This window comes from Synchiropus splendidus, chromosome 12 (genome assembly GCF_027744825.2).
Source record: "Synchiropus splendidus isolate RoL2022-P1 chromosome 12, RoL_Sspl_1.0, whole genome shotgun sequence".
In the NCBI taxonomy this organism is placed as follows: domain Eukaryota; kingdom Metazoa; phylum Chordata; class Actinopteri; order Syngnathiformes; family Callionymidae; genus Synchiropus; species Synchiropus splendidus.
The window spans coordinates 17021951-17034947 of record NC_071345.1 but is presented as its reverse complement, the minus strand read 5'-3'; the positions used below and the strand labels follow the sequence as shown (position 1 = coordinate 17034947).

Below are 12997 nucleotides of genomic sequence, written 5' to 3'. Positions count from 1 at the left end.
ACCAATGATGCCGATGTTTGCCACTTGTCCCTTGTTCTTTTAAGCTGCTTCTTATGACGCTCTATATCTTTTGGGAAGGAGAACAGGCACAAATTCTCAGTGGCACGATTGGAACATCCAGTCGCAACACACGTTCGGCATTTCTTCACTGATACTGACGCTGAAGAGCTTGCACCGATTCGGTTCTCGCTTAGTGCAACACTGCACTGAATTAGATTTCAGTTTTACACTTTTACTTACTGTTGTATTTCAACAGAACTTTGCTCTGCATATTTCATACTGCATATTTATGCATAGTTCCAGAGCTGTCGGTGACTCTTTCATGTTGAGTCAATTGTGTAAAATAGGTCTATTATATTATATTATATTGTATTGTATTGTATTGTATTATATTATGTCGACTCGTGTACAATTGTGTGGTTGCCTCAATTGTACTGTAATTAAAATGACTGGTCGCTAGAGGTCAGTAAAGTCATTAAAACAACGTCCATATCCGCCAACGACTGCACTTGCGGTTTTCTGTCAGGTTAATAAAATCTCTCCCTGTACAAGTGATCCCTTTGTCAAACACAAGGTCGCAGCACAGCATTTACCGTCAGCATTCCCTGGTACAACGGTTGAGGACAGATGTAGCCCAATATTTGTTTGCTGCCGTTTTCATTCAAACTGTGCGAGTAAATATCACTTGTTGCTTGTTAGTTTATTTTCACGTATGCTTGCATTTTAATAGTTCAACGTGTTGGTTTAAATATGTTTGTAAATAGAAGAACGTTCATGGTTTTCAGGAGACATTAAGTTCATATTTTAACTTCTGAAGTTCTAAAAGTAAACACTGTGCCACCGCTCCTTATTTTGGAGGCAGTTCGCTGCTCTGCGTCTGACGTGTATTTTGGCACCAGCGCCAGCAGAAATAAAAAGTTTCCGCCACGGGATTGAAGTTGTTGTGTCTTTCGCGTGTTCGGATGTCTGTGGCACGAAACGATTGTTTGGGAAGTCCTGCTCTGCGAGAGCATGTGGGCGTGTTTCTCTCGGCCCAACACTCCGGAGTGGAGTCCAGAGCGCAAAAGCCCACTTCTCATGGTGCGCAAAAGTAGCAGCTCTGCGACCCCAACCCACATACCGTCTCTCAGCCTCACCGACCGAGGAGGACAGACATAACAAGACTCTCCACGATTTGACCAGCCATGGACGCATCCCGCGTGGTGACGCTTTATCTTGGCCTTCTCCTTGTTTTTCTTGGGAATATACCGTGTTTCCAGTCTGCTGCTATCATCCCCGCGCCGAGGAGGAACAGAGGAGCCAGGGTCTCTCATCAGGACGGACAAAGGTCAAGCAAACTCCTGAAGGACATCTTCGCGTCCTCGCGTCACATCACGGGCCAACACAAAGAAGACGGCGTAGTGCCGCACGAGTACATGCTCTCCATTTACCGGACCTACTCGGCTGCAGAGAAGCTCGGACTTAACGCCAGCTTTTTCCGCTCCTCCAGATCCGCCAACACCATCACAAGTTTCGTGGACCGAGGAACAGGTTGGTGCCAAATTCATCTTGAGCGACCCTCAAGCTTTACGCACGCATCAGAGCTGTTTACCGCGCGTTGAACACGGATCTAAAAAAAGTGAGAAATGTTGCGCTCGGATGAACCTCCGTGGAAGACGACTGTAAAACGCTAATTGAGCCGTTTCCAAATGAAGGTTGTAAATCACCGGTGACAGAGCAGCAAGTGGAGGCGCAGCCTCGTGTGGAATTAAAGCGCTCACTTATTATAAAGAAATAGACTGTGAACGCAACACATATTTCGGAGTCATGTGGTCAGTTGGTGGTGACAAAATGAGCTGTGAGTAGCAGGTGTTTGGGTCAGTTCCGAAGCATGTCTGAATCACCGCTCACATCGTGTTCCTCTTAATAATAGCGCTAAAAACGCGCTCGGGCGCATGTCAATATTCCCTTTTGAACGTCTCTAAATTTGGATGTGAAAAAAGTGATCGTGATGTGATGTGTCACTGGTTCTGACCCCGGGCTGGACCCGGTGTGCGAGCTGCCGGCCATCGAACTGGACCGGAGTGTTTGAACTCGCTGATCTAATTGAGTGTTCATGTCATAACACATCAGACATTGTCTCTTCTCCCGTAATGACCGAGCGGAGCCACGGTGGCACATCACCAGCACAATGAAACGAGAACTTCCTCTCAGCGTTTGGATTTTATTTCACTCCGGAGCCTCCCACTTTCATTGCGGAAAAGAATTTTCCGACTTTGTCCCCCCCTTTAAGTGGCGAGGTTTTCCCCATTTTTTTTTTTTTTACTGTTTCAATAATTATTATCCACCATAAAGGCCTTGGCTCAAATTCACAGGGAACTAGTGGAAATATGTTTCACTGATGTTCGTTTCCTTTTTGAACTTCTTTAGTGTGTATTATTGGTTGAATGTACCATAATTCGATTTTTTATTAATTTCAACTCCAAAAAAAACCCAACATATTATGATCACGGCCCTATAATAAATTCATGTGATCAGTTATTTAAAAAAGGGGCGCGGGTTGTAATGTTGTAACTTGTACCTTGTATACTGTGTAATCATAATTGCAAAGTTTGGTTTTCTTATGTGCGTTGTTATTTTCAAAAGCTTTTAGCAAGTTTTAGTGACTCAGTGACTCAGTTAAATAGAAGTGCATCGAATCCAAAATCCAAATTCAACAATGCGATATATATATATATATATATATATATATATATATATATATATATATATATATATATATATATATATATATATATGAGATCAAATGTTTTACTTGGCAGTCAGTGACGCAATAAAATAAGAGGAAGTGTTTTAATGAGAAAGATGGGAGTTCTGTTAATTATATGCGATTGGTTTCATGGAGTTTGCAGAGAAAGAGAGAGAGAGAGGAAAAAAAAAAGAATAATTCAGAACAGACGAGCACAAGGTTTCAATCTACGTTGCTCTCAGCGGGGTACAACTGACAAATTTGGGATCAATCTTACAAATAAAATCAGAAAAGTACATTGAAATGTGCCCAAAAGCGCTGATTTAATCATCCTTTAATGGAGAAAAGATGTACGAAAGCGCAGGAAACGACATAAAAAAAAAACGTGCGTTAAAGAGCATTTCTTTATTCGCCAGTCTTAAACATGGATTTGATCATTTAGAAAAACAAGATTCCAGCCTCGCTGCCAAACTAATTTCCTTTTCACATTTTAAGTAGGAAAAATCGCCTAATTTTAGCTGAAGAACTATAAAGCGGGGTTTTACATGCGCGCTTGATTGCGCATACGGACCATAAATCAATCCAGATCTATTTTTACAGAAAAAAATCAGATGTTTCCCACCTTCTGCTCGGGGTTCTATCGCTGTGAATGAAAAGCTCGCAGGCTCACGGGCTCCCCAGCAGAGAAGAATGCATGAGCTGTGTATTGTTCAGTGTACAGTGCGTCGCCTTTGGCCCGCTGTGTCTGCCACTCAGGGGCCTTCACTCCACCGGGCCGCGCTGTATTTGGCATTTATTTGAAGCAAGATTAAAATAGCTTCCGCAGTATTTTCTACAAAAACAAGTCCATGCACAGCGTTTTTATAGATCAATTAAAACAGAAATGCGCGTGCTTTTGTTCTCCGTCTGTTCCAGTGGCACAGTGACGAAACCAAGGACGATATTACGCCTGTACATTTATTTTACAACCATTGATTCTCAACCACAACCAAATAAGTGACGGGAAATACCCGCACATATTTCAACTCTACATAAATAGAGGCCTGCTTCACGAAAATAAAGGCACGATGAGGGAATACCCAGACTAGTAAGCCCACACAAAAACACGAGGGTTTCATAACGTCAAAGGACATCAAATGAAAACCATGAAAGTTTTGCATCAGCAGGTTCATTTGTCTGCTTAATGTGTTCCAAGATTTGACAAGGGAGGTTAATAAAGCATCAAAGCAACGTTCCATCACATTACTGACCTCATACTTATCACCTAATTCATGATCAGTTATTCATTTATGTTTGCCAAAACACGTGGAATAAACCAAAACATAATCACGAACAGAAATTATCGCGTAACATAGTTTATGTATTTTTTGTTTTTTTAGACAAAGCCTGTGCAAATAAATTGTGTCCCAGTATGAAGCAACTTTTATTCACATGTTTCTGAATCTATATTTGTGCGAGTATTTGTGCAATCGTCATTTTACTTTCTTTTGCATCATATGTGGTTGATAGCTGCTGCTAAATGGAAAAAGCAAAGTTTATTTTAAGCAAATAGCAAAGGACAACATTTTATTTCGTCAGCCTTGTTATATCATAATGCTTTGATGCTTAGTTATGATTAATATTGTTATGAACTGATGGAAAACCAATATTTTAATTGAGCATTCCAACTATTTCTTGACAATAATCTCATTTCCTGGGTCATTCCACACCACAATCATTTCACATCAGGTACATTTCATCAAACAACTTTGAACTTACCACACTTTTTGAATGAGGAAATTTGGACTTCACAACAATTCATTCTCAAACAACTGATCAGTTTGGCATCCCATAGTATGGTGCATGGTGAGTTTGTGAAGAATCAAGAGTGTGTAAATACATAAATAAATACATTAATAAATATTATTTCTAAACGTTCAATACTGGTCTCGGTGCACTATTCCTCTCACCATTTAACAAACTGCACTATAGACTCAAGACATACTGAACTAATGACTCACCTGACTTAAATGTAAACACAGTTCACATTTATAATAGACAACAAAACTAGTTTCACTGAATTGGTTGATTTATGGGGTATTGTGGATAGCAAATATTTCCGTGTGATAACAATGGCTTTCCCAGAATCAAAAGGTGTTTTTAAAAAGAAATCTACTCTTGATGTACGACTAAATTCAATAAAACCACGATCTATATTATTGAACAGAAAAGAACGATGCTAATGCTAACTAGTGCTAATTTATTGCAACATGGGAGAATGTTTGCAAAGTTGTCGTTTCAGAACTTACACAACTCGAACTAGTGAAACTACAGGGTCCCGCTTTGAATGTGGCTCTTTCTTTGTTGTTGTTTCTTAATAATGTGCAGGCAAAAAGCATGTGTTTGGTTGATGGATCTGTAGGTGAACTGTTTGTAAGGAATATGTGATCATTTTTGAGGTTTTTGTTTTTTGAGTTTTATAGTTTTTTTGTGTTTTTACGTCGGTAACAACATTGTGGTGACAGGTCAGAGCACAAAGTTGAAGTAAGGAATGGCAAAAAAGTGAGAACATGAGTAGTACATCAAAGCGCAGTGACGCCTGGTAGTAGGTTTATCATCTTGGTTGAAAACATCCAAAAGACTTTTCTGGTGAATTAGCCAAACTTTGTATTGATTGATAAAAATAGCATTTTTGTTTCAACAACTCTACAAATACTGAAACAATAACAATCTAAAGTAAGGATTGGCTTTGCCTGGTTGAGAAAAGTGATGAATTACAGTCAAATATTGGTAAAAGAGAGCGGCCCGTACCTCACTTGAGAAAGCATATACTTGCTCACTAGTTTAGCGATCTTGAGGCATGTGTTTATGACCCAATTCAACACAAAATGTCAGACATATCTTCTGTCTAGTCACTGTGAAATTCCCTAAAAATGGTGCAGTTCATATTCGGGACATGATAGGAAGTCATGGGAATCACTTGCTTGGTTGCACGAGTTGGCTATTGGCTGTATCCCTCTGCAGTTTGAGGTGAAATGGATTGTGAGGAGCATTGTTAACCTGCTGAATATGTGAAATGAGTGATAAAATAAAGTGCCATTTCCATAAAGGTGCTTGAGTCATCAAACCTGTTACCTGCAGTTTGTTGCGGGTGAGTTCAGTTGCGGATATTTGGAAAACACGATAGTGAGAAAGAGAGAGAGAGAAGGCCTCTGTCGGAGAATGTGACCCCCGCCTCCTGTCACCCCTCCCCCCTTCTGAACACTGTACACTCTAAGTGAATCTGACTGCAATTATTTTCTTCTTTTCTTCCTGCAGACGATCTCTTGCACTCTCCTCTGCGAAGACAAAAGTATCTGTTTGATGTCTCAACCCTTTCAGACAAAGAGGAGCTGGTCGGAGCGGAATTAAGGATATTTCGGAGAGCGCCCGGGAAATTGCAGACCACAGGACTCTACCACGTCCAGGTCTACCCCTGCAGCTCGGACAGACTGCTGGACTCCAGGACGTTGGACCCCCTGGATTCCACCAAACCCGGGTGGGAGGTGCTTGACGTGTGGGAAGCATTTAAGAGCCTCAGGCATCACCACCACTTTCAGCATCAGCATCAACTCTGCTTCCAGCTGCGGGTCACGTTGGGCAAATCCGACTCGGAGCTGGACCTGAGACAGCTGGGACTGGATCGGAACGGCCGGTCACAGCAGGAGAAGGCCATCCTGGTGGCCTACACCCGCTCCAAGAAGAGGGAGAACCTTTTTAATGAAATGAAAGAGAAGATCAAGTCCAGGAGATCGGTGGTGGATGATGACGGAGAGGAGGAGGCGGCGGTGTCACTCCTCCGCGGGGCGAAGGGCGAGGGACCCCGGCGGCGGAGGAGGACGGCCCTCAGCAACCGTCACGGGAAGAGACATGGGAAAAAGTCAAAATCAAGATGCAGCAAGAAGGCACTGCATGTGAACTTTAAGGAGCTGGGATGGGACGACTGGATCATTGCGCCTTTGGATTATGAGGCGTACCACTGTGAGGGGGTGTGCGACTTCCCGCTGAGGTCGCATCTGGAGCCCACCAACCACGCCATCATACAGACTCTTATGAACTCCATGGACCCCAACAGCACCCCGCCCAGCTGCTGTGTGCCCACCAAACTCAGCCCCATCAGCATCCTCTACATAGACTCGGGGAACAACGTGGTGTACAAGCAGTACGAGGACATGGTGGTGGAGCAGTGTGGGTGTAGGTAGCGGGCGATTGATTTTGGGACTGAAAAAAAAGTTGGTCGGAATGGCTCCAAGACGGGAATGGACGCACACAAGAGGCGAAATCTGCTATTTATTAACTCACACCCTCTGCCTTAAAGTGTTATTTCCCAGCGCACATCGAACTTGCTTCCCAGACTGTGTGTCCAAGTGGCACAAAAGACGCGGGTGTTTGTGTGTGTGTGTGTGTGTGAACTGACCCCGTCGCATCGAGTCCAAACTGTGCACCTGTTCGTGCCGAGGCCAGAGGACAGAGGACTTTGTTGCAGCTCTGCCATGGGATCCAGCCAAGACTCGTTCGGGTCCGTGCATCCACGCTGTAATTGCCACTGGAGTCATTACAGGCCGGCATGCTGCCCCCTCCCCATTTAAAGAAGAGCAACCAAACACAAAATGAGGAGAGAAAAAATGCCTTCAAGAGATTTTATATATCGAGGGGGTGAAAAAGGCGCCAACAAAAATGCAGTGCGCTTTTTTTTTTTTTGTTCTTGGACTAAAATGACCAACAAGGCCTGCTGACGCCTTGTGTTATACGAAAGAAAGCACATGTTGGTGTTGCTCTTTACAAAATGCACTTCCACCACTGACTGCGCCCGAACAAAAGCGCTCAGAGACGTTCAAGACTCGATATTTAAATGCACATTAGCTTTCAATGCACTGCTGTTCGTTGTTGTTGAGCTGTAAATATTTGTATAGTCGACAAATAAACTTTTACAAAGTGCTTCGTATCGAGAAATGAAGAAAAGACGGAAAGAAAATGGCATTTCTTTGTAAATATACAAAATGCACTCAAATCGTTATAATTTCTATTCTATAATTATTTTATTATTTGTGATGTACAGAGTTTCATGATAATCATATATTTCTTACATTGACGAGAGTAATTTAAGGTGTATACAAGAGGTTTTCTTTGTTTGTTTGTTTGCAGAGGGTGGAAAGTACCAATATTAATGTCTACCTCATCGTTGCATAGGATCCGAGTCTTGAGGTGCATTCAGTTAGAGTGTAAAGAGCTTTTATGATGCTATATAAGATCATTATATACATATATATTACTGGATAATATTCCACACCATTACTGTACAAATAAAAGTCAAAAACAAATGCGACAGTGTGGTTGAAATGTTGGCTGTTGTGTGAGATCGTCATGACAGTTGTGTTCTTTTTGAAAGGATGAGACAAACAACTCATTTGAAGACAAAAAAGTAGTTTCATCTGCTGAATGCTAGATACAAACTCCTTAGCCCATTATTCACAGTGACTGGTTCTCATTGACTAAGTTCAACAATTTAAAAAAATCAAATTTGCTGAAGAAAAACATAAAATTGTATCGATCTCTGACAAATTAATGGAGATGTTCGTCTTAAATCTTCATTGTGTTTCGGCATTTCCTGTTTTGCGCAAGTCACAATGAACCTCTTCGTAGCCTCACCAGCCTTGTTGGTTGTCTGGCTTTGAAAAAGAAACACTGAAAGCATGATTTTGAAAATACAGTGCATGATTTAAAAGACAAGAAGGTCAATAGTAATAAAACAGAAATACAAAATGATTGAATTTTAAACGGCTTAAAGGCACACTATACATGGAATATAAGCGACTGAGTGACTCAGAAATTGAACACTTAAAGAAAGAAATGTGTCAATAAATACATACTTAACATAAAATACATACACACCATGGTCATAAAATAATTTTAATTGAAAATATATTATTATGACAGGCAGACAGACAGACAGACAGACAGACAGACAGACAGAAAGACAGATAGATAGACAGACACAGACAGATAGATAGATAGATAGATAGACAGATAGATAGATTGTGTTCAGCACAACACTAAGATAAAATAAGTGTTTTGTTTTAACTCACATGCAAATCCAGATCATGCTTGTAGGTGGCTGCTGAGTAAAAATCTGAGCGCCTTTCTTGAGAAGAGAAGTCAATGAACTCTTATATAGTGTAGTCTAGACATTTCATTTTTTATTTTCCATGTAAGCGGTGCCTCAAACATAATCCACTTCTGTGCCATATCACATGCAGAAAGGGATGAATGGCAAAGCCTTGACCTTCTGAGCCTTAAGGTTTGATCAGAATCGCCACCGGAACCAGTGAGCCCCTCAGCTAGATGAAAGAAATATAGAGCTGCCTCCAGGTGTCCGATAATCTTTTCTTCCTCCCTGTAAACAGCCCCATCATCAAAAACAACAAATGCCACTGCTTAGCGAGAACCTGGTTCCGGATTTCACCCTGTAAACATGTGGCGACCATCCAAGCAGAATGAAAGCCACTGACTGACTGTCACTGATATGGCACAGAAAGTACAGACCCCAGCGATTTCCCAATGAATTAGCCCGCCTGGGTCAAGTTTACTTAACACTTTAATGTTTCCCAATCTGGCTGAGAAAAAAAAAAAAAGTTTGAAGGAAAGGGATTGCTTCCATATAGGCTATCGACCTTGGCCTGGAAACAATTAAGATTTGCCTTTGAAATGTTATATGCTCAGGCTCTTGTACAGTATCATGTCACTGCCCACGTTTGTGAGGGGGAAACAGAGGATGCTAAGTGCACTCTTTAGCAGTCGTCGCAAATGACTGACACAACAACCATTCCCCTGAGTGAAAGCAAATGGCCCTCCAGGTGCTGGATCGCCATCACCTGGGGGTTCTGCTCTTGAGTCCACCCACTGAGAGACCGCCATCACCAGCTGAAACTTCAAGAGCGACCAGGGAAGCCGCTCCCCGCTAACTCATGGGATAAACCTTTCCTTTTTGATTTATATTTATTTGACAAGGTCCCCGGTTTGGTGGGCACTGGCCCGGAGGTGAGACTGAATGTGAAGGGAACAGTTAAATGGTGATGAAAGGGAAAGGAATGCTTTGTTTACTCGCTTCAATCCCTCACTCTTAACTTTAATGTTCCAATAAAGTTCTTCATCACAACCGGCTTATTGTCCCTCCACTCCACACCGAGTCAAAAGAGAGTTGTGTTTATTTGAAACCCGGGACTGAATATATTAGTCTAAGCAAACCGAAATTGGCGCAGAGACGAGTCCTTTTCATCAGAAATGTGGAGAATGTATAACACAAATAGTCCTGACACCCCACATCTGTGCATGGAGGCTCCTCTTCCAATGTGGCGCGGGTAGGTTCGCGGCAGCAAAGATCTACAAGGTGTTGCTATGACTGGAAAGCCTGGGAGCCTCGCCAACATTTCAGAAAACATCTTGGCTCCTGCTGAGACACAAATGTTCTCCATAGTTAACCTCTCCGTTATCAGCGATGTCCTCATCAGCGACAGGAAGGGGATAAATCAGGCTGATCCTCCTGACAGCAAAGACCTCTAAGCAAGCCGAAATTTGTTAAATGGGCATTAAGTTGCATTAGAAAATTTACTGTGTGGACCTCGAGAAAGTCCTTTGATTTTCTGAATGGATTCAATTAAGATGAAGTGAGGAAAAAAAAAAAAAAAAAAAAGGAGAGTTCGGCCGCTGCCAAGCCTCCACTTTTACACTGATACAATCCAGCACGAACATTTATTTTTCACTGTCTCTTTACTTGCTGATTTTTTTCTTCACTCCTGGTCCCCAGAGAGGTTACTCCTTTTCTTGTTTCTGCTGGTTCCCATCTTTATAGTCTGCAGATCCTGTTGTTCTCTCCATAATAAAGCTAGACACCTTTTCTCCGGCCAAGATTACGGGTCTGCGCAAGGTGGCTCTCCTCAGCGAAACAGCGCGTCCCCCTTGCACATTTATGGGTCTGCGGTACATGTACATTTGCACGCAACCCTCCATTGTGTTTGCGCGAGCAGGCTTGTGGACACACAGAAGGACAGATGAGTGGTTCAGGGGAGAAGCAGATGCCTCAAGTGACCCCTTCTGCCTCTTTTCATTGAACCACTGGCTCCTTAAAGTCACTCTCCTCCACATTCATAAGGCGACTTTAAAGCCAAGTAAAATTCTTTTTCAGGAATATAAGGTAAATGACCACCAGAAACCTAACCCATAGAGGGATGGTGAGGTAATGTAGGTTCCAGGCTCAGTTGCGGTCTCACAGCTTTGTGCACATTCAGATTACACTATCGCTCTTGGGCAAAACCTAACATCAACGTCAACGACGCCTGCCTTCAGCAACCGTTCCACTTCTGCTGAGACAGCAAAAAAGGCATGTGTAGTACTGTTGTCGACTGTTATTGTCATTGATAGAGTTTTGAGCACAGCTAAGGATGAAGGATTGTATTGCCTTCAACACAATTGTTTAATGCAGATAGGCGCTCTCCCCAATGACGACTCCACCGGAGAAGGAGGCGGGAGGCGCTTGTAGTTCCTCTCCTGTAGCATAACTTTGGTCACCAACTGACCACTGGCATTCGGTGATCGGTGAAGTGGTGACTATACCATCATGAGTAGTCAGACAGGCAGTTAGGAGCACGGTATAGTACATTGCATGTCCATCAAGTGGCCCTCTTTAACAGTCTTCTTTAAAAGGAGGATTCTTCCATAAATGCAGGTGACTCCCAGGACAAACCCATCAATGTGGTCATGAGTCTAGTCACGAGACTAGACTCAGCCTTCAGTACCACAACACTATCCACTAGTGACTCCTGCTCCATGGTAGCTCCTTGTCGGTGTTGACTGTGCAAGACAGTTCCTGACTCTTGGCAGGAACCCCTGAAATAGAGCAGTCACCACCAGTGAAATGGACTCTAGTGAAATGTCCTCTGGCGACACTTGCAACATCGCTAAAACATACGAGAGGACAGAGACTTTGTTATACGGTTCCACTTCTGTCAGAGTGAAATTGGCTTGAGCGCAAGTCTTTTTCTAATGCTGCGACACATTCTCCGTCCGTCACATATTGACTACTCTCAAATCGACTCTAGTTTCCCATCAAGACATAGAAGTCAGCCGTCTGTATTGCATATTGTAGCATTAGCTTTTAAGTTTTCATATTCTGATGCCATTGGCATCATGTGTGAAGCATGTGGCCACATAGGGTACTATGTATACCCAGTGAGATCTAAATTAAAGTTACAATAAGTGCTTACGATTGTCATCCCACCTGCGTCTCCAAATCCCAACCCCTCATTTGAACATCACACGATGCTACATGGTAGGGGGGAGGGGCGTGTCAGCAATGAAGGCTAACTTCTGCGTCTAGATTGGACTCAAAAGTCTCCTTGATCATCGCCAAAATGTGGTTCAAGAAAGTCAAGTCCTGTGACCCTCCTATGATGCCTGGAACTAGCATCTACTGTTGTATTCATGATGACTATTATTGAACATCCTGATCCACATGTGAAATCATCGACGGATTTCATGGACACTGCATGAGAAAGTGATACATTCCCAGCCATCTTTGCATTTTTCCAAAAGGTAGTGACACGTTGTCAAAGATGCAAGAGGGCTCTGCATTATTCCCCAGTTGAGTCATGGGAAATACCTGCTACTCTCTCACCATGACCGACGGGAGGACCAAAACCTAACCTCCAAACCTGGCGCCTACTGGAGAAGGTTCTATTTCCAGGTTGTTGATGCCTTTGTTCGCCATTTTCAGAGGACCATCAGCATTAGTTTGGCAGTAGCAGGCCCCTCTGTGTCTGTTCATGGAGTCTGTTTTTTCTGTTTTGATTTTGGGGCATAGATAGGGTTCTGTTCATAGACCAGGGTCTGGTGGTGTATTTCACATTACTGTCTGGTTTGCTAGGTGTACAGGACTGAAAGCTTGGTACTGATCAGATGACATGAATAGGTGTAATGTAACATGCATAGTGTACAGTGTAACAAAATATTGACTGGCAACAGGGCTTCTGCTGTTCTGCTGAAAACCTGCCCAGCTCTTGTCAAACCATACAATAATGCAAGGTCAGATGACGTTCTAGCTACTCCCAACCTGCCTCTACCTGGAGAGTCAAGCGAATGCTAGGCAACAAAAAATTCAAACAGTAACGTGATAAATGAAAAATATACCGGCCTGCAAATCTTTCTATGAAGCGCCAAAATCAACAAGTTTTTGCTTCTGTTTTCTGTTTATTTTCC

At 42.7% G+C, this 12997-nt stretch overlaps 1 protein-coding gene across 1 annotated transcript; it reads left to right on the top strand.

Moving 5' to 3' along the window:
* The first annotated feature begins 1079 nt into the window (after positions 1-1079).
* Positions 1080-7961, top strand: gdf6a (growth differentiation factor 6a). Its single transcript, XM_053881240.1, has 2 exons — positions 1080-1530; positions 6026-7961. The coding sequence occupies exons 1-2, from the start codon at positions 1185-1187 to the stop codon at positions 6946-6948; spliced, it is 1269 nt and encodes a 422-aa protein (XP_053737215.1). The 5' UTR covers positions 1080-1184; the 3' UTR covers positions 6949-7961.
* Positions 7962-12997: the final 5036 nt, after the last annotated feature.